Source organism: Schistocerca americana, chromosome 1 (genome assembly GCF_021461395.2).
Source record: "Schistocerca americana isolate TAMUIC-IGC-003095 chromosome 1, iqSchAmer2.1, whole genome shotgun sequence".
In the NCBI taxonomy this organism is placed as follows: domain Eukaryota; kingdom Metazoa; phylum Arthropoda; class Insecta; order Orthoptera; family Acrididae; genus Schistocerca; species Schistocerca americana.
Genome location: NC_060119.1, coordinates 298,458,229 through 298,481,034, shown reverse-complemented (window position 1 = coordinate 298,481,034; position 22,806 = coordinate 298,458,229). Strand labels below are relative to the sequence as shown.

The 22,806-nt window shown below is 39.1% G+C and overlaps 1 protein-coding gene across 1 annotated transcript in view; it reads left to right on the top strand.

Moving 5' to 3' along the window:
- Nucleotides 1–16,197, top strand: part of LOC124622148 (peptidoglycan-recognition protein 2-like) — a 96,316-nt gene extending 80,119 nt beyond the window's left edge. The window contains exon 4 of the mRNA XM_047147786.1: nucleotides 15,718–16,197. Within this exon, the coding sequence (XP_047003742.1) occupies nucleotides 15,718–15,902 (185 nt within the window). The 3' untranslated portion in view covers nucleotides 15,903–16,197. The remainder of the gene's footprint in view (nucleotides 1–15,717) is intronic.
- The last annotated feature ends 6,609 nt before the right edge of the window (nucleotides 16,198–22,806 follow it).

Here is a 22,806-nt window from a genome sequence, read left to right as displayed (position 1 = left end):
CTTCTGACTTACGAAATGCCACATGACTATTGAATGATATTTTTATGCTTTGCTTTTCATAGTTGCTTATTTCATTTGACATCTGTTTTCCAGCTGTGTTGCAGCATTGCTTTTATAAAATAAAATGCATTTGCTAATGTGAACACTTTCTGTCAACAGATCTATTAAATAATTATTTTATGATCCACATTCTTTAAAAAAGGAGCACTTGGAAAGGAAAGAACAATAAGAAGGAACTAGTAACTGCATTCATAATTTTCTTTTCAAGTACTTGGTAATTTCTTTTGTAGAATAAATTGTGATGCATCACTCTAATGTTAAGATGTGACATAGGTATTAGACATGGCCATTTTAGTGTAATATTTTTTCTGCTTGCGCTATGTCATGTTTAGGTATAAGTTGCTGCTGTTTGGCAGGCATAGTGTTATTGAATTTGACTTTTGCTCATTTATGCTGCTAGCTTTGCCAATTTACATTTTTTGCATTGCTGTTTGTGTTGATTTGTTATGTGATGCTGCATTGCCTCGTCCTTTAGTTTAGCATCTGAGCTCAGTAGATTTAAGTTAGCTTAAGAGGGGGTAGACTATATGAGAAACTGACTATGGAGAATTGGTAAAGAATGCATTGCGAAGTTATATAAAAAGGATTTGGGCCCAAATGAGTATTGTACAATCAGAAATAATTATTTTGAAAGAAATATGAACAGAATACAGAAAGCAGGCTTAGATAGGACTTTTTGGGAATAATGATGAACAAAGGGAGATCTCCACGCAAAATACTGCAGTAAACAAACCCTGTCCTTTCCCTTTTGTGTTATCCCACTATGTGTGTGTGTACCCTTGTGTATTTGTTTTCTTCCTGTCTCTGTGTAGTTTCATAGAATTTTTTTTCTTTTAATATTAAGCTACATTCACTATGATGAGGAATACTTTTATCCTCAAATACAATTGGCATTAATAATATGTTATTTACCTTATAAATATGCTTACACATTATTTATTCTGTTTAATGCTCATGTGTGAAGTTGATGTTTCAAAAATTATGTATGTACTCATGTCATAATTCCACTGATGTATATGTTTATTTCTATTCTTTTGTAAAGCCTGTACTACAAATGTTATCTGTATTATTATGTTTTTAATGATGTTTTCTGTGTCTTTGTAATTGTATTTTTATGTTACCAAATTGTACTTGTTACCAGTTCTTCAAATTAAGTTACATTTCACTGCACACGTTTCTGTTGGTCATAGTATATGGACAATATGTGAGAAGTAGGGACTGTTAGTGTTTGCACGTGTGTTAATAATTCAGCAAGGGACTGGATAACAGCATTGCTGGTTCTAAGAACAATTTCAAAAACTTTGTGAGTGCACAAGTGGTGGTTTATGGACTTGCTATATTGTCCGCAAGACTCTTCAGTGGTGATTGTGCACCAGCACAGTCACAACAGATGGCTGCTGGCCATCTCTTCAAGGACTACAGTGGGTCTACATCTTTGATGATCCATCAATACCAATATCTCTACAAGGACTGCAGTGGGTCTGCACCTCTGGTGGCCCACCAATACCATTATCTCTACAAGGACAACAGTAGGTCTACATCTTTGATGACCCACCAACGCCATTATTTCTACAAGGACTGCAGTGGGTCTGCACCTCTGGTGGCCCACCAATACCATTATCTCTACAAGGACAACAGTAGGTCTACATCTTTGATGACCCACCAACGCCATTATTTCTACAAGGACTGCAGTGGGTCTGCACCTCTGGTGGCCCACCAATACCATTATCTCTACAAGGACAACAGTAGGTCTACATCTTTGATGACCCACCAACGCCATTATTTCTACAAGGACTGCAGTGGGTCTGCACCTCTGGTGGCCCACCAATACCACAATCTCTACCAGGACTCCAGTGGGTCTGCTCTATGATGACCTACCTACCAATATTCTTCCAAACTTCGAATGACTCTGCTGTGGGTTTGCTCTGTTGTGGCCCATTACCTGTCAGCATGTCGAGAGTCAGCACTGTCTTTCCATTGGAAGGACAACACTACTTCTTCAAGACTGCATGGAAATCCACTACTTCCGTGTGCATTTTCTTTTACTGCTCAGACTTTGAGACAAACACTGCTATTCTCCTGTTATGTACGATTAGGACTGTCTTTAGGGACTGTGAGAAAATTTGAGCTTTTGACCAACGTTTTATCAATAAGTGTGTGCATTTTATATCTTTGTTACTGTAATTGTGAAAAATTTTTGTCAAATTTGTATTGGCCAGTGCCCAACACCATTTGTAAAAAATTTTTGTGGGGAGCATGGGGGCTATGTAAGTAGGCTGTTTATGTTTTCTTATTGGCAACGTTACGTAGCGCTCAATATGAAAATCACTGGCTGTGCTGTGTGCAGTCTGTGGCTAGTTTGCATTGTTGTCTGCCATTGTAGTGTTGGGCAGCGGCAGCTGGCTGTGAACAGCGCGTAGCGTTGCGCAGTTGGAGGTGAGCCGCCAGCAGTGGTGGATGTGGGGAGAGAGATGGCGGAGTTTTGTAATTTTTCATGAACTGATATATTTATATATGATGATATCAAGGTAAATACATTGTTTGTTCTCTATTAATATCTTTCATTTGCTAACTATCCCTATCAGTAGTTAGTGCCTTCAGTAGTTTGAATCTTTTATTTAGCTGGCAGTAGTGGCGCTCGCTGTATTGCAGTAGCTTGAGCAGCGAAGATTTTTGTGAGGTAAGTGATTTGTGAAAGGTATAGTTTAATGTTTGTCAGGGCCATTCTTTAGTAGGGAATTTTGAAAGTCAGATTGCGTTGCGCTAAAAATATTGTGTGTCAGGTTAAGCACAGTCTTGTATAAATTGTTTAAAGGGGACGTTTCAACCGTTGTGATATCAGACGAGAGTCCGGCAGTGCGGCAGTGGGCGCTATTGCAAGCGCGGAAGTCCTTGGTAGACGCCGGAAAACGCCGTCGACTGTACTCCACCGCCGCGGTTTCCGACGGGCGCTCTTTATCCGGGAAGTGCGTGGCAAGTGGTTAAGGGGAGCCGGAGGTGCCTATGCTCCCCATGTTAAAATCACTAAGTTTGAGGAACATTTATGAATAAACTACCAAATAGAAAAATTTGAAATTTTTTTTTTTACATATAGAGTGGTTTAGTATTGCAGTTATGACAGAGGGATTTTGGAGTATCTTTTCTAGTTTCCTTCCAATTATTTTTTTTATTAATGACCCAAATTTTTTTACAAATAATTTCTTTGTAATTAAACTGAAATGAAACTACTGAACATATTGCCAAATGGCTGTGTTACAATGTAAGTTTGACCACTAGGAGTGCTGTATAAAAATTTCATCTCTCTAGCTCGAGTGGATTTTGAGAAAATGTTCCTTATATTCGAAAAATTCTAATTTACGGGAAATGGCTATCAAAGTTTCTCAATACATTCCTGCACTATAGGATGGATTATCAGGGTCTTCTTCTTCATCCTCCAAAAGCTTCCTCTTCTGTCTTCTTTTCTGGCCTGTTGTTCCATCACACTTCATATTCCTTTCTCTTCTTTCTGCTCCTCTTATCCTTTCTCTGTCAATATTTCCTAGAGGTCGTACAGTGTTCACCCCAGCTGTAAATCCTAATGCCTTCAGAACTTCACACTTCACACTTCACACTGTTCCCTTGGTTGTAGGTTGCTATTGCATCATAAATGCCAAAGTGCAGTGTTTTTATGCTTACAAACACCCTTTTAGGAATCACTTTCCAAATCAAATTGTTTACGCTCTCATTAGGATTCTACGTCTTTCCGTGTAGACATTTGTGTAACAATTCTGGCTGTGCTAAGTCATGAAAAATTGGTTTTATTGTTCCCTCCTGATTCTTGTACATACTGCATATTACCCGCTTTACACAAGAAGTATAATACTACCAACAACAGGCGCAACACTGAACTAATTCGAAACGGTAAACAGCAAAGAGACGATGTTCCGCGCTCTTATTCATTGTAGTATCGCAACTTGGTATTAGTGTTAATTTTCTTTTCCCTACGTTCTTCCTCTTCTTATATACACGGTTACTAAAACGTGGCATCGTAACCAGAACAAAACTGTACGACTATATTAAATGGAGCAAGATATTCGAAATTCTGAGGAAAATAGGAGTACGCTGTAAGGAAATACGGGTAATATTGGGTGTTAGATGCATTCAGCGGCCGCCCATTTCCTCTGCAGGCGTGGGGGAAAATGGTAATAACTCCACTTCTAGGGCGAGTAGAACAATAATTCAAAGTTTACATTAAAGAGGAATGTTCCAATTAATTTTCGGTAGCAAAAAAAATCGTAATTTTTTGGATTTGACTACCTCCGGCTCCCCTTAAGTGCAGCAGCCGGTAGCCAGAAACCGCAAAACCCATTTCCTCTCATAGACGATAGCGTCAACCGCGTGAGCGATTGACTGTGAGGGACGGGTGGAGATGCGACTATCTTCCACGTGCTCACATATTTGTTTTTGTAGGTGAGACGAGTCGTGGAAGACTAAACATAGTTGTCTTAAAGGATGAAACTACCTGTTTCAATAGAGCAACGACATACTTGAGCATAAAGACCATTACATCTACACTCCGCAAGTCATCTCTCTGAGGAAGAGTACTTTGTGTACCAGTTTCACTTCGTGTTTGTCACCTATGGTTTACGGGAAGAAAGTATGCTGTCAAGTCTCCGTGTGAGCTCGATTCTTTCTAATTTTATCTTGGTGGTGTTTTCGCGAGATACAAGTAGGAGAAAGCAATATGTTGGTTGATTCATCTGGGAATGTACATTCCTATATTACCAGGAGACCACACCGTGATTAAGAACCCCTCTCTTGCAGCATCGGCCACGAGTTGGCTGCGGGTTCTCCATGACGCTTTCGCGCTAATTTAACCTGTGCTGCTCTTCTTTAGATTTCTCTATTAATTCTGTCTGGAACGGATCCCAGACTGTCGAACAATATTAAAGTATTCGTTGAACGAGTGTTCATAAAGCGCCCTTTTGTTGGTGGACAAGATTTCATGAGGATTCTTCCAGTGAATCTGTCTGATATCTGAACAACCCGCGGTTACTTTTGTGATCGTTACAATTTAAATCGCTCTGTGAGCAAACACCTAGATATTTTGTGGAAGTACTGCTTCCAGTGATTGTTCTCCAATCGTGTACTCGTGCAGTAAAGGGTTAGTCTGGCCATATATTCGTATTACGTTAAATTTGTCTCTGTTTAGGGTCAATTGCCACTCCCATCACCAACCGTCTATCTGGTGCAGATCCTTTTGCATTTCGGTACAATTTTGCAGAATGGCGACTTCTCTGTGTACAACAGTATCTGCGAAAATCTCGTGGTACTCCGATGTTATTTACTAGATTGTTTATACACATTGTGAAAAGTCTCTTTGGACATGCCCGAAGTTACTTCTACTTCTGAAGACTTCTCTTCGTTCAAAATGATATGCTGTGTTGTGTTGGTAACACTCTCTTCGATCTGGTCACACAGTTCGTCTGAAAATTCCGTGGCTCGTATTTTATTGTTCAGGCGGAAGTGCAGACCTGCAGCGAACGTTTTCCGGAAGTCAAGAAACACGGCATGTACGTGAGTGCGGCATCTACTGCCTTCCGGGACTCGTGGACGAACAGAGCGGGCCGGGTTTCACACGATCGTTGTTTTCAGAACTGATACTGGTTCCTACAGAGGAGATTTTTAGTCTCCAGAAATACCACAATATGCTAGCATAAAACGTGTTCCAAAATTCTACAATAGACCGCGGAGGAAATCTCCGACCTGGTCGGGAGTCGAACCCGGATCCGCTGCATGGCCGTCAGACGCGCTGACCACTCAGCCAATGCGCGGGCGAGAGACAGACTGCACTGCTGCTAGGAGGCGGCGAAGTTGTTTCTCATATTCTGTGTGGAATCGAATTGGTACCCCGACATGTCCAATAGCCTTTCCCCTGTTGAGCGATTTTATCTCTTAGTCACTTACTTCGATATACTATTTTGTCATTCGTGCAACTGTTTAAAGGAGAAACTACAAGGCGATATTCCTCTGTGAAACAGTTTTCCGAAAAGACGTTTACCATTTCAGCCTTTTCTGCGTCACCCTCTATTTCAACGCTTTACTGATTTAACGTAAGACCTAAATTTTTATAATTTTCTGTCAAGTCGATAGATAGAATTTTGTTTTAGAATTCGTTCAACGTTTCACGCACAGCGCTGCTTCGGCTAATTTTGGCTTCGTTTAGATTTTTTTGTCTGTGAGGATCGGCTACGTTTAAATTTGCGGTGAAGCTGTCTTTGTTTTCGTAGCATTTTCTTAACACTGTTGTCGAATCACAGTGGTCTTTCCAATCCCGCACAATTTTGTTCGCCACATACTTGTCTAAGTGTACTCTATGATGATCTTCAACTTTGACCATTGAGGCTCAACATTGTCAGCGCTGGAAATCAAATTTCCATGTTGACCTGTCAGGTATTCTGGACCTCTTTCTTGTCACTGTTGCTAAACAGAAATGTTTTTCTGCATTTCTTTGTATTCCTATTTACAGCCGTTTTCAGTTACATTGTGACGGCCTTATGATCACTAATTCCATATTCTATGCCGAGTCGACAAGTTGGGTTATGTTTGTCACAAGCCGATCAAAGAATGTTATTTTCACGAGTCGGTTCTCTGATTAAATACTCAAAGTAATTATCGGATCACACACTTAGAACAATTCCACTCTATTCTTTATCCCTACCACCCATCCTAAATACACGAGTCTCCCTATCTGTGGCTGGTACAATCTCCACCTAAAATTACAACTTGACTAGGAAATTTACGCGAAATGTTATCAAATTTTCCTCTCATATGTTCCGCCACTACAACTGCTGCTGAGACGAGGGATCTGTAAAAGCGTAAGCACTTTTCACCAGATTTATTTCCACATTCTGAATATGTACTAATCTCACTAGATTTCATCGTATTTCTTATATACACACCTCCACTACCAGCGTTCAGACTTTCTTTGCGATTTACATCCCGGAGGAAGAGGAGGAGATAGTGTTTGACGCCCCGTCGACAGCGAAGTCATTAGAGATTAAGCACAAGCTCAGATTAGGGAAGGATGGAGAAGGAAATCGGCCGTGCCCTTTCGAAGGAACCGTCCCGGCATTTGCCTGAAGCGATTTAGGGAAATCACGGAAAACCTAAATCAGGATGGCCGGACGCGGGTTTCAACTATTGTCCTCCCGGATGCAAGTCCAGTGTGCTTAACCACTGCTCCGCCTCGCTCGGTGATAGACATTCCAGTCAGAATTTAGAATTTAACTGCTATTGAAATCTGCTTTCAGCCTGTTTTCTGTCACTAGTACTATGTGGCCATTTTACCGTGTATAAGCGAGACATTTCCTGAGACGCTCCTGCAGTTAACTAATTCTATATAAACATTTTCTTTCTCTGATTTGCTATGACCACTGCTACCCTGTCTGGACTCAGTATGCGTCTTATCGAGCCTGGGACTTCTCGATCCTAATAAATTAAATAAATAAAACTCTCACATGTGCACGCCTCACGTATTCTGCTACCCTAGTAGCTGTTTCCTATGTAGCGCCCACCTGACGTGTTAAGTGAGTTTCCCACATTTCTCCACCTGATAGTGGACGTCGAAAAAATCTGCATCCGGGACAGTCGCAGAATCGTCTGGGCCTCTGGTTAGGCCTTTCATTCTGCTGGAAACCAGAGAACCACCATCGATTGTGGGAACGACGCTGCAAAACGACAGCTCTGCTTCCACCCTGCGCGAGGCTAGCTGTATTCAGCCAATCAGCCAGCTGCTCATAGGAACCGAGGACGGCCTCTGAATCCAGGCGGCGGGCGTCATTCGTGCCGGCATGAGCCACGATTTGCAGCCGGGTCTACCCAGTGCGCTCGGTCGCTGCCTCCAAATCTTAGAGACGACTTCTCCCTCCCTCCCCCCCCCCCCCCCGTCTCTGTAAGCAAATAATGGTCACTATCGTTTTCCGGCCTACCCGCAATGTCCATGAGGGGCTCCACCGCCGGAGTAACTTTGGAGCTCCCGATGACAAGAAATCCCTTCCTCTGCCTTATCCGCGCATCTCCGGCCACAGTTCCAACAGCAGAGGCACCCTGTGCTGGCTCAGATGCACTTTGAACAGTGGGCAATCCCTCAAGCCTGTTTTTGAGACGTAAGGCGACAACTGTGCGGCCGTTACGCTTTTGTGCTGTACGTGTCCCTTCACGTTTACACTTCACTACAACATCGGATACAGAGGACCTTGGGATGTTTAAGAGTGTGGAAATCTCACATACAGACATGTGACACAAGTGACACCCAATCACCTGACCATGTTCCGTGAGTTCCGCGGAGCGTCCCATTCTGCTCTCTCTCTCGATGTCTAATGACTACTGAGGCCGCTGATACGGAGTACCTGGCAGCTCAATGCACCTAATATGAAAAACGTATGTTTTTTGGGGTGTCCGTATACTTTTGATCACTTAGTGTATGTTCAGAAAACCATTCATACATTCTCGAGCCCGATGAACTTCTCTGTTGTCTTGATGTGCGTATGTGAATAATGGCGTCTTGCTAGGTGACAGACTCCAAACGTTTATTGTAGGCAGTTCTCATCTGACGGCAGGTTGAGAGAGAGAGAGAGAGAGAGAGAGAGAGAGAGAGAGAGATGTGTGTATGGTAAACCCCTTTCCTCAAAAATATTTCTCTTCTTCATTTCTCCTGTGTTACCACAGATGAAATGTCACAAGATCTCATTTGTACTAATATTGCAGTACACAGGAAATGCCTATTTGTTTCACCGCCCTGAGTGGAATGCATAAGTTCTAATAAATGTTCACCAACCTGCTGTCTTCTATAGTACGTGTTCCCTGTGCAGAAAACAGCATGTAGGTCGTGAATCTGTTACGTTGAGGGTATAAGAAACTTAGCGCGAAACTGTTACTTTAGAAATAATTAAATCTCCAATTGGTTTGTTTATATGGGTTGCCACTCGGTTTTAATCAACAGAATACGAGACTGTACAATTACATTTCACTTAGAGTCACAAATAATTTCTGTTCTTCAACAAATAAATGAACTGCGTATTTTCTTCATTACAGCTCTCACATGTACAAACTACACATTGTAAGTTAAGTCTTAACTGACACCGCGGCATACGACATGAGACTGCGAACCAACTCTGATATTTACAAACCATAGATTACCAATAGTCTTAACTGACACCGATCGCGGCATAGAACGTGTCTCTCCTCTGACATTGTCGAACCAACTATGATCTTACAGCCGAACCATTTCACCCGCCATGCAAGTTAGGCGCAATTCGAAGATACCGAAGTGCATCGTCTGCCTTTTCATTTACCAGTTATGTATTATTCTGCTGATTATTAATGCTTGTGAAATAATGGAAGCTTATTGAGAGATGCTTTAGTTTCAACTGCAAGCAAATACACTGTTTAGTTTGTCTAATATTAACAGAATAGCCAATCGCGGAGAAGGGCCACGATTTAGGCGGTCTTTCTCACGATACCCGTGCCGAACAAACCATCTGTTATCGGTACCTCATACCACATTACGTCATTTTGTCACTACTGCCTTCTGAAATGCTCTAAAAGCGGCTTCTTGGACCTCAACATGATGGCTGCAAAGCCAGAAATATTACAGCTGTTCTCTCGCTAACAGGATGATACGGAAGTTCATTCACTGCCTGCAGCAATTAGATTTGTAAGCGATTTTGATTCAAAAGCCTTGAAACGCGTCTTCGACTCCAGTGAGGAACTCTTTCCGACCATAATTCTGACGTGTTTCGCTGCCTTCTGGCCGCTTGGTGTGGCCGAACGGTTGTAGGTGCTTCAGTCTGCGCTACGGTCGCAGGTTCGAATCCTGCATCGGGCATGGATGTGTGTGATGTCCTTAGGTTAGTTCGGTTTAAGTAGTTCTAAGTTCTAGGGGACTGATGGCCTCAGATGTTAAGTCCCATAATGCTCAGAGCCATTTGAACCATTTAGTTTCGCGGCGAAGTGGTTTACACCATTGCTGGTAGGCACTCTGAACAGTCTGCCTCAAATCACCAACGGATCCAACAGCTTCACACACCGTATGGCAATGGGCACGGCCAAAAGCAACTGCCCCTTTTTGAGATTCTTGTCACCCTCTTACATTCACCCATGTTTACGTACAATGTCCGTTTGAGACACGAGCACCTCACTTGTCGCTGCTGCCCTGTGCTCATGCAGAGCCAGTGCGCGCGCGATTGAGCACACGACTCGAGCACTGCGCCATCAGTAAAGCCTTAACGATCCATCTATGCTTAATTTTTTGTGTGACGATTGAGTATTTACTGGCTCATACCTCATGGTAAACATAAAATGACCAATAAATTGCGCTAGTTTATTTCCTGCTATTGCCAAGCATTGCACACTGACATGTATTTCTTTATGCTGAAAAGAACTTTTGTTCCATAAAGGGCTAAACGAGGATTCGTCCTCTACTAATCTAGCATGCAAGAACACAGGGAAAAAATGTCAGTCACTTAAGAGTGCTCTGGCTGCTTTGGTGCGCTATAGAGCCGGTCGGTAGTTTGGAATATGCATAACAAGATGGGTCGACGTGGAAACTTGACAGAATCCCAGCAAGGAACCATCATGTTCGGGTATGGCCGTGACCACACCTCAAACTAAGTTCGCCTATCTGTTGTAACACTGTGGACTGTCCAGCGTATTTTAACAGATGGTGTATCGCTCACAGCCATGCAACACTGCCTACGAATAGTAGTGCATATAATTGAGGATGTAGGTTGCAAGTGCTACTCTGAGATGAAAAGGTTGTTATAGGTTCGGAATTCATGGCCGTTCAGGAGTCTGATAACTCAAGAGTTGATACTGTAAATTTCCGTCCAAAAATTGCGAGGGAAATTTTGTGCAGTGGTCATTTGGAATCGGGTATCTCGCTCTAGGGCAATACCCACAGAGGCCACAAATCTACACGTCGTAACTGAGCAGAACATTGCAGAAACCAGACAGCAGGTGACTTAGAGGCGTGTAGTGCGATCAGCTGACAATGGTTCAAATGGCTCTGAGCACTATGGGACTTAACATCTATGGTCATCAGTCCCCTAGAACTTAGAACTACTTAAACCTAACTAACCTAAGGACATAACACAACACCCAGTCATCACGAGGCAGAGAAAATCCCTGACCCCGCCGGGAATCGAACCCGGGAACCCGGACGCGGGAAGCGAGAATGCTACCGCATGACCACGAGCTGCGGACAGCTGACAATGCAAGGTGTCAAGTGCACAGACAGTCCACTGAGGCGTTAGTCCACAGTGGGTGCAAGGTGTAACTAAGGCTGAATGTGGTTCTGTGACGAATGTACTTTGCAAACTGCTCGAAAGATGGTCAGCTTCAGATTATGTTGGGTACTCGAATCTTGGGGCCTTTTGTCCCCGTATCGATGTAACTTCCGGGCAGGGCAATCTCCAACTGACCATTTATTCTGACTAAAATCAGCGCTCCGACAGGTTTTTACTCACAGTCGGCACCTTGTCGCGGTCTTCTTTGACCTACATAAGGTGTATGACATAGCTTGGCGCCATCACAGTTTAGCTACCCTCTACAACTGGGGCTTTTGTGGTCCCCTTCCGATTTTTATCTGAGAGATTTTATGTCGCTGCTCTTCTGGGCTGGAGTTGCCACTTCACTCAGCGCTCCTCAGATTCAGGAGAATGGCATCCCACAGGGTCCTGTGCTAAGTGTTACACTCTTACTCATTGCTATCAATGGGCTTGTGACCTCCGTTGGGCCTCTGGTTACCTCGGCATTGTACATCGATTTTTTGCTAAAAATGTAAGCATGTCATTTGGCCTGGACAGACACAGGACGTTGAACAAGAGAAAGAACTCGAATCAGTTGACTAGGCTTGAAATGAATGATGGAAACACAAGATCCTTGAATGAATATAAAAGTATTTAAGAATCTTCCAAAGAAGACAGCTGTTGCCTAAAACCATAAACCAGTATATCAAAATTACATACATTGACAGAACTTGCTCTATTTTGGAATGTGAAGTAAATGGAAAAATACCATTAATAAATATGTAGTTCCAGTGCTAACTTACACTTCTTATCGCATTAGCTGGGCAAAACAGGCCCTGAAATACAGAAGTAAATTTTGTAAGTTGTTCTGTGGGATTTTTAAAACTCTGGTAACAATGCTTCAGGATTCACTAAGGGCTCCATTTACCTACTGTCTAGTCCCTTAATTGAAATACATGTAGGTAGTATGTTCTGCTTCAGAGATGTTGGCAAAGTTTCAGTTGTCAGTGAATTTTTGGGTTTATTCCTCCTGATACCCTTAGTTTGTTGCTGTTCAAAATATGTTAAGTCCAAAAGAATCACTCCCCAGATTAAGTAGTGCACTAAATCTGTCTTCTCAGTAGTTAAAGATACAGGGTGCTTATAAATGGTGGAAAAATCGAAATTTCTTATGACTTCATTAAATTCTATAGTCTTCCCTGATTATATTGATATATACATTATAGGGTTTCATATGAAAAATGACTTACATGTACCAAATTTTGAAGTTAGTCATGTATGCTGCCATGCCCCATTATTTCTGATACAGAAAGCAGTATTATTTCGAAAAGAACTGTGAACTTAGTTCTCAGCATATATATGTGTGATACATTGTGTATGTTGGTAACAATGTAGGTGTCTAGTCTCTGTAAATGATTATCTTTGCTAGTATTTACTTTTGTTTCTCTGAAGCAGGTTTTTGATGTTTTACTGAATGTTTATTGCCCAAGTACATATCCTGTAGTGAGCAATAAATACGAACTATACCACCATCTATATATTCAATAAAAGGAAATTCTTTGGTAACCAGTTCACAAACAAAGCAAGCCACACTGTTGTAAGTAACCAATGTATCATTTCTTCAGGGAAGACACTCCCACATGGCACACCTCCTGGTGATTCAAACTTTTGTGTGACAATGACTCTGTTTGTCCACGGATTTGTTGTTTGTTGATGTGGGCATCTTATTTCTTTGATAAAGTGGCAAAATGTAAACAATGTCATGGTGTAGGCTGTCTCCAAATAACTGAACAACAAAGTAGCAGGAAGGGTTTAGCTTCAAAATTAGTTGTTCCGTTTAGATCTTGCAATAAATCTACCTTGAAAATGACTTGGAACATTCTGCACAATTCACATGATGTGAATTTGAAGTTAGTATATGCAATAGGAAAACGAAAAAAGGCTACTAATGTTTTGTGGTTTGATGGATCCTCCTCCCAGTAGGTTCAGCAAGTACACAAAAATACTTCTATGTGCCTTGACAGTTGTCTAAAGCATCTATCAAATGAAATGTGCAGTAGAAGAAACTGTAAATATTAGTGGAACCAGCAACATTGCTGTTGCACTTGATGGTACATAACAATGTCGAGGACATCGTTCCATGAATGGTGTTGTAAGTACTACTTCTCTGGAAAATGGAAAAGTTGTTGATGTTGAGTGATTATCTAAGTACTGCCACACCTGCCATGGTAGCACTGAAGGACATATTGAACATCTGTGTTCTAAGAATTAAGATGGTTACAGTGGAGGTATGGAGTGTGATGGAGTTCTAGAAATATTTCAGGGGTCATTGCCACTTAGAATGTTAGATATATGAAGTACCTAAGCGATGGGAATCTTAAAGCTTTCAATAAAATTGAGTTCAATGTTTATGTTGATACATTAGTAACAAAACTAGAATAATGTGAACATGAGCAAAAGAGGATGGGTGCTAGACTGAGGAAGCTACAAAGAGAAATGAAAGGAAAGTTGCTATCTGATGGAAAATCTCTGTCTAGCTGAGGCAGATTGACATAAACTGAAATAGATCTTCTTCAGGAGTTACTATGAACTGGTCATTAGATGAACTGCACCTCTGAATGATACAGCAATGAGAAAAGCTGTGTGGGCCACCAACTTTAAGTTGTCCACAAATGACCACCCTGTTCAGACTTTGCCCTAAAGGAGCAGATTATTGGTGTGGTTACCAAAAAGCAACAGAACGTGGTGAAATATGCCATCATAAGCATCCTCTTCCTGAGCCTGTTATGAATTAAATAAAACCAAATTTTAGAGACCTGAGTGACCCTGTTTTGCTTTGTAAATGTCTTCATGGGGGCACTCAGAATACCAATGAAAGTCTCAACCATTGCATATGGGAAAGATTACCCAAGAATGTTTTTGTAGGACTAAGTACATTAAATGTTGGTGTAATAGATGCAGTGATGTGTATAAGTGATGGAGGGATTGGAAGGTTGGAAGTCTTGAGAAATTTAGGCATAAAATGTGGCTCTAATATGGAAGGTAAGTTGCTTGCATTTGACTGACAACAGATGCATGAAGCTGAAAGATTTGCTCTCAAAGTTACCAAAGAAGCAAGAAGTGCTAAAAGGAACGCCAAGAGGAAGCTTGAAGACGAAGAAATTCTGTGGATGAAAGCTGTGTGTCAGGAATGTTCTGAGCCACAGTTTAATTGCACTCTTCATTCACAATTTCCTGCAAGTTGTATTTTTCACAATTCAGGTACAAATACTTTGTAAAGTTTCCAAAGCATTTCTCTTAATTTTTTTCTGTAACTTGTTATAGTCCATGCTTATGTAGTATACCAAAGCATTATTGCAGAATCAACTAAATTATAGAAAAATAACATTTTATTAGGGAAAATTATAAAAATTAAAATGTAAGATGTGATATTTTTTAGTCTTGTAATATACATATTAGGTGGAATTAAATAGGTCTAGTACCTCAGCTGTCATTTCATGCATATCTGGTAAAAAAGTCTCCTTCAAATGTGTAGCCTAACATTGGATTACATTGTACCTCAAATTGAGGAAGCATTTTGGAATAAAATTGCATCAATTTCTTTGTAGTTTTTTTTAATAACACTAAGCAGGTTCAAAAATATTCAAAATACTTCTAACCTGTCTGATGTGTAAGTTATCATACGGAATTGCTCAGTCAGTCATTATCTTAAATGAACCTTCAGGTGTGAGAGAATCTTGGCTTTTCATTTGTATCAATCTACAGCACTTAAAATGATACCCATACATTCATAAGCATAGTTGTAAAGCTTGGTCAACATTATTTGGCATACTTTGGTATACATCACTGAACTCCTTACTAGTAATCTTCCATACCCCAAGAATATCCTCTATTTTTGGTAAGATTGAATAACTGAGGTGTGTGTTTTGTTCCAAAACCACAATCTGCCCTTTCTAGCAGAAATGGTGGCACTTTCAGTGACTGATTTCTAAGAAGAATCTTCTTGAATATCTTACACATGTAGAAAAAGACAGTACACATCTGTGTCTCATAGTTTCAGATGGATTATTGCCTGTCCTTCAGAGAGCTGTCACAAGATTTTCTTAAAGTTGGGTGTGTGTTTCTGGGCAGTAGCACACTAATCACCTAAGCAAATGATGGGGACTGCCACTAATCTTATCACTTGGCACTAAACTCCCAGAGTGCATTCACAAGCATCAATGCCAGGTGTTATGTACTCTGCATTTGACTTTGGTCTGTGCGTGACAATCTGACTGAATCCTCAGCTATCTCTCTCTTGGTCTTTCCAAAGCAGTATATCAAGAAGTGTATGACTACTGTTGTGACTTTGTGTTGTGGTGTGTTGCAGATACTTTACCACCACGGGCACAACTGGAGGCACTGAAGAAGCTGCTGGAGTGTGGCGTGCAGTTGGGAGAGCTGTCAGAGGACTACAAGCTGTTGGCAGCACGCCAGGTAGTGGCCACACAGAGTCCTGGATTGGCCCTCTACCAGGAACTGCAGACATGGCCTGCCTGGGTTGAGCAGCCCTGAAGCTGCTGGATTGACTTTGATTCCACCTATCTCAGTGCCACACCTGTATATGATGTTTCCAATACATCTGCTGAATGAAAGTTTTATTGATTATTGGGGAATCTGACGTCTTATAATCCACCTCAAGGAGAAGTTTTTCTCCACTTGGTACAAAAAGCTTTGAGTGATATGTTACTTTATTATCTGAGAAACACAAATTAGATGAAATTTGTTACTCTGAGGATATGGAGTTTGGTATGAAAGATAAAAAATTGTAAATTATTAATAATTCTTCCTCTTCCTCCCCCCCCCCCCCCCCCCCACCCATCAACTTCTCTCTCCTTCTTCACATACACACAATGATTCAAATATAAATAACATAAGAAAATGCAGATAATCCACAAAATGTATATCAGATTTATAGAAAGATATTAGAGATATCATCATCGTTTTTTACCCTTAAGAAAGCAAAAATACAAAATGCTGTAGTCCATAGTAATTTGTAATGGTACAGAATTTTAAAAACTGAATTGATAGGATTTTTCCTAATTTTACTGATTGTAAAAAGTGCAAGCAAAAGTAGAATTAATGTTTTAGTTCTATCTTACAAACGAAACCATTTTGACTTAAAATTCTTTAAACCTATATATCTGAGGGTAAACTCTAGTGCCCAAAAAAAATATACCTTTGAAGGAAAGAAAATAATAATGTGAATTGAATAGAAATGCAGTCTGACAGAACCTATACCTCAGTTATCATTAAAGTGTCAACACCTTTAAAATTTAGATCTAAACTGGTCCTAATCTTATTAATTGTCAAAAACACATGACATTAATGAATAATAAACTTCTGGTTATTTCATTATAAGGCCAGTTTGAAATTAATAAAGGTTAAGAGTAATTCAGACTGACCTACTTTACACACTGTTGCAATACATTGGTTCCTAAAAAAAAAGATACTGAGAAAATAGAATGTTGTACAAGAAATTATTTAATGTGACAAATTGTGCATACTTGCATATTCACAGTAAATAAAATTTCCAAAAGTAACCCTATCTTCCTTGGTTTTAACTAAGATTGTATTGCACTATATTTCATCAGTTTCATTTTAATTTTGAAGATCCTACGCAAAGAAATAGAAGCTAGCAGAAAAGAAATTATGTAATTGACTCTTTAATGTCACAGTTTACCCCACAAGAGATTTAACATGCTCTAGTTAGTTCTTGAAAATTATGTAGTCAAGTATCCAACTTCTAGAGAGTACCAATGTGTGTTTCACTGCTTCTACTGTAATCATTCTTTGTAATATAATCTGTTATATTATTATGATTACGTATTATGATTATGGTGTTTATGTTCTTTCGGATGTTTCAAGAAAATACAAGATTTCCCATAACTTGCTGGGTGTGTCTATCTCATCTCTAAGAAATTTCACACAATGATTTCATGATGCAGCTGAACAAAACCTCTTTATTAAGTTCAGGTTGAGGACCTTCTAATTCAAACATAGATGTATTTACTGCAATAGTATATAGTAATCTGTGATTTTGAGTATACTATTTGTTGCAGCATAAATAAATAGGGTGGATATAAACTTCTTTACTTCTTAAAAATGAAATATGGGGATAATTTAGTTATTTATATAACATAAAATGGCAAATGAAAAAATAAGATGCTATTAATGTAAGAAAAACTTCACATGGAAAAAAAATTGGAAAAAAAGAGGTTGATGCTACATAAAATCCACTTCACTAATTTGCTCTCAGCTATTTAAGTCATTCACATTATATGGCTTCCATCAGCTCTAACATTTTACTATTAGCATGCGAGTTTGTTAAAGCCATTCTTATTTTTTATTTAGTCAGTTTACCAGTGCATCTTCATCACATATTGCAATATTATGAGAAGGAAAGTTGCCACTCACCATATAGGAGAAATGTTGAGTCTCAGTTAGGCACGACAAAAAGATTTTAACACTTAAAGCTTTCGGCAAGTGGCCTTTGTCAACAAAACACATGCACGTGCACACACACCATCTGCAGCTCTGCATCTCTATCTGGTGACTGGCAACTTTCCTTCTCATAATATTGTTACATTCCATCCTGGATTTTTCATAACATGTTGCGTCATTCAAGAATAAGTTTTCTCTGTGGAAAAAGTGCTAAAACACACATTCTTGACTGTAGTCAGCCCCTTTTTTTTGTGGGGGGGTGGGGGGGGGAGGAGGAGGAGGAGAGGAGAGTAAAGTAAAACACACAATTTTTAAAAATCACAGTACATCTACATCTACATTTACATTTATACTCCCCAAGCCACCCAACGGTGTGTGGCGGAGGGCACTTTACGTGCCACTGTCATTACCTCCCTTTCCTATTCCAGTCGCGTATGGTTTGCGGGAAGAACGACTGTCTGAAAGCCTCCGTGCGCTACTTTCAATGCATATAATTCTGAATCCATTAAGTCACTCAAGATTATGAATGAGGTCTGCTCAGATTAATTTCAGCTATTTAGTTAATTGTGTGTTTCACTGATCAATCTCATGGTAACCATTATGATGGGGGATGTGTCAAGTGCATAAGAAATGCATATATTATATCCATAGATTTATTCGTATCCAATAAATCAATTGTATAGAAAGATTGTCAGATATGATTTTAATATATTTTGAAAACTATTACTGCTGTCTGGCAGACATTTTATTTAATCTGCTAATTTATTGAAAAGTTTTATAGCAGTATATTTTACCTCTTTCAGTGTCAAAGATAGCTTAAGTAGAGGACAGTGTAAGTCTGTCTTTCTTCTGGTGTTATAATCATGAATGTCACTGTTTTTAAACTGATCCATTTTATTGACAACAAATTTCCTGACTGAGTAAATATACTGTGAGGCTGTTGTAAGAATTTCTAACCTTTTGAACAGATACCTACAAGATGTGCAACTACATGCCCCACTCATTATTCTAACCACTTTCTTTTCTGCAGTGATTACTTTTTGCCTGGGTGTTGAGTTACTCCAAAATATTATTCTGTATGACATCAGAGTGAAAGTAAACAAAGAATGTTAGCTTACTAATTTCTATACAATTAAAACTGGCAATAATTATGATTGCAAAAGTTGCTGAACCTCATTACTTTAGAGATTCAAAATATGAATTTTCCAATTAAGATTCTCATCTATATGTACACCCAAAAACTTAGTACACTCTATCCTGGCTACTGACTTACATTGATGTATTATATTTATTGAAGGAATTATACTCTGTGCAGTAGAAAATTGGTTGTACTGTATTTTTTCAAAGTTCAGAGCAAACACATTTGCAGAGAACCAATCAATAATTTTTCCAGAGACATTATTTGTATCATATTCTGTTGGAATTTCTTTTACTGGGTTAATAATTATGCTTGTATCATCAGCTAACAGTGTAAGTTTAGCTTCTTGTTCCAGATAAGAAGGGAGATCATTCACATATATCAAGAAGAGAAGGGGCTCATGTTCGAACTCTGTGGAACACACAATGCAATTTCACCACAGTTAGATGGAGGAGGAAACGTGCTTAAATCACTTAAACCTTATAAAGAAACTTTTTGCTTAATATTCTGTAGATACAACTTAAGCCATTCATACGCTGTTCCATTTGTTTAAAGACTCTGTTACGTGGGCAGTGAAAATATATATGGCTGTCTCAGTGGAAAAGCATTTTTGAAATCTGAACTGTCATTTATTAAGTATCCTATTACTGTTGAGATCACTAACCAATATTGAGTACATTACTTTCTTGACAATTTTTGAAAATGCTGCAAGCAAGGATACTGGCTGAAATTATTGACATCTTTGGTGTCCCCTTGTTTGTAGAGTGGCTTGACAATGGGATATTTTAACCTGTCATGGAAAACACCTAGACTTAGTAATGCATTACATATGTGAGTCAGAACATCAGCTGTAACTACTCCTCATTGTTTTAACATCTTGTTAGACTTGTCATCTACTCCAACAGAACATTAACTTTTCACAGATTTAAAAATTTTCCTTAATTTGCAAGAGGTTGTTAGGTGAAAATTAATCTGATTAGGATTTCTTGAAACTGACTCTTCCATGGACTGCTTGGCTTTTTCTTTTCGACCATTCTCACCATTTTTTTTTCACCTACACTTGAGAAATGGTTGTTAAATACATTGGCAACTTGTGTACTGTTGGTTAAGATGGTCTCATTCTCTTTAACAGTGATACTACCTACCCCAGTGGTTACTTTTCCTGTCTCCCTTCTGACAACACTACATACTGATATGATTTTATTGCCAGAGTTGTTAATTTCATCTCTAATATACATATTTCTTGATTGTTTTTGACAACTTTCTCAGTATGTTACAATAATTTTTATAGTGTAAAATTACTTCTGGATCTTTACAAATCTTGCTGTCTCATACAGTTTTCTTTTTCTTTCTGAAGACATTGTAGGACCTGTAGTAATCCAAGGTTTATTTGAAAACTGTTTGGTGTTACTTTTAGTAACATTTTTGTGTTCAAAAAGGGATATAAATTCATCAAGATATACGTTGCATTACATATATTCACAATTTACATTTCTTAAACTTTCTCTCAAGTACTCTACAGATACTTGGTTGGCCAGCCTTACACTTTTACTTAATGGTTTCTGAACTGTACACCATGTTATGTTTTCTTAAGTTAATCAGTTGTGCGTCATGGCCTGATAATCTATTTATCACAAGGAAAGCATGTGTTGGTCGTACATCCTCTTGCTGCACAAATACATTATCTAATAGAGGGCAACTGTCTTGAGCTGTACATGTAGGGAAACTGACCACTGATTCTAAGTTATGTGACATTAATGACACTTCTAATTCAATTTTCTTATCAGAATTCCAGGTAGAGATCTATCTTTAGATGAATGACTGATTCTTTTAAGGGGATGATTGTCATTTAGACAATATATAAAGAATAAAAGGAATAAATATGGCATCAAATTGTACATGCCAAATAATCCGGATGGTTTCATAAATACATGTGTGTGTACATGGGGATGCGTGGTGGTGATATGCGAGAAAAAGGGCATGCTGAAAAGATAGTATTACATTTGTTGAAAGAGAAGCTGCATGTTGGCCATCACATTTACATGGACAATTTTTACAACAGCTTTGCTTTAGCTAAAGCCCTGTTAAATGCAAAAACACATTGCACCAGGATACTAAGGGTAAATAGAGAAATACCCCTAAAGACATGGTATGCGCAACGCTGGGGAAAGCACTATTTCACGATATTCGGACAGCATAATGATCGGCAATTGGAAGGATAGATGAGAGGTGTCCTATATATCCACAGAATATCCTACTACAATGGGACATGTGCCAAACGCATGACCACAAAGTGTCTTGAAATTACTGCCGATTATCAAATATAATAGTTGTATGTCTGGGACTGATAGGCAAGGCCAGATGTTGTATTATTTATGTGTATCAAAGACTGTCCGTTGGCCAAAGAAACTATTCTTCCACGTAGTTGACAGGCTAATGTCCAATTCATGTTACCTATATAATAAATATTCAGGGCATAAAATGATGTATGATTATGGAATACAAATAATAAAGGGAGTCCTTCCACCAATGGACATTACACAAGATGTGCAAAACAAATATCATAAAGACAAACACATTGTGCAAAAGTAGGACACAACTGAAAGGAAGAAGCAAGTTATGAGAAATTGATGTACAGCGTGTGCGGAAAGTGGCAAGCATGCGGGTACACCATACATGTGCATAATGTGTCTAAACAAACCTGGATTATGTTTGAACTGTTGCACAATTACTCATCCATAATGTAATTGGATTTCGTATCTTCGTCTGTTCGTGCTTGCTTTGTGAAGTGTTTGTATTTATTTTATTTGATAGCCAATTAAAATGTTGTTACATCACTTGAAGAAGAAAAAAAACAAAACCTTGCAAATTTGTTTGTTGTATGGGATTGGGTTTCCATAGCACCACATTGCAGATGAGTCCTGTTTCCTTTTCCTCCGTTTGATAAATCTTATGGTGTTTTCAGACTCTCATTCTTTCTCAATGGAGTGGATCTATCACTTGTTTGAATCACATTTTATTTCCAGTTTGCAATAAAATCAATAAATCAGAAGCATTGGAGAAGTGTTTGCAATAAATACATATGAAGCATATAAGTGTCAGACAGCATGCAGCATTTATCACATGATTGGCATGCAGCTAAAACGCATTTGTATTCTATATCTAGCACCACCTCTTGCACAGATGTTATGTTCGCTGTCAGTATTATGTACATATGTATGTACACAACATGAACTTACAGGTTTTGCAGGGGTATGATTTCAGCTCTCAGCTCACATGCGCTTACAAGCGTCCGCCTAGAGCGTTAGTGGCCCGCGCTGGTGACCGTAGTGAATGTGTTAAACAATGGAAAATCCAGGAATTGTAATTTCCATAATAATAATAATAATAATAATAATTATTATTATTATTATTATTATTATTATTATTATTATTATTATTATTATTATTTCTTTCCTTTCTCAGACATTATATATATATGTTTGGATGTAGCTGTATTGGGTTGATGTACTGGTGGATACTGTGTGGTATGACTCATGTAGTTGATAGTATAAATGGTATAATGTTAACTTTATCCTGATGCCACATGTCCTTGACTTCCTCAGCCAGTTGGATGTATTTTTCATTTTTTGCTCCTGTTTTCTTCTGTATATTTGTTGTATTGGGTATGGATATTTCGATTAGTTGTGTTAATTTCTTCTTTTTATTGGTGAGTATGATGTCAGGTTTGTTATGTGGTGTTGTTTTATCTGTTTTAATGGTTTTAATGGTTTTGATCTCTAATCCTTACTTACAAACCATTATAATGTTTATAAAAGTGTGCTTCCCAATGTGTTA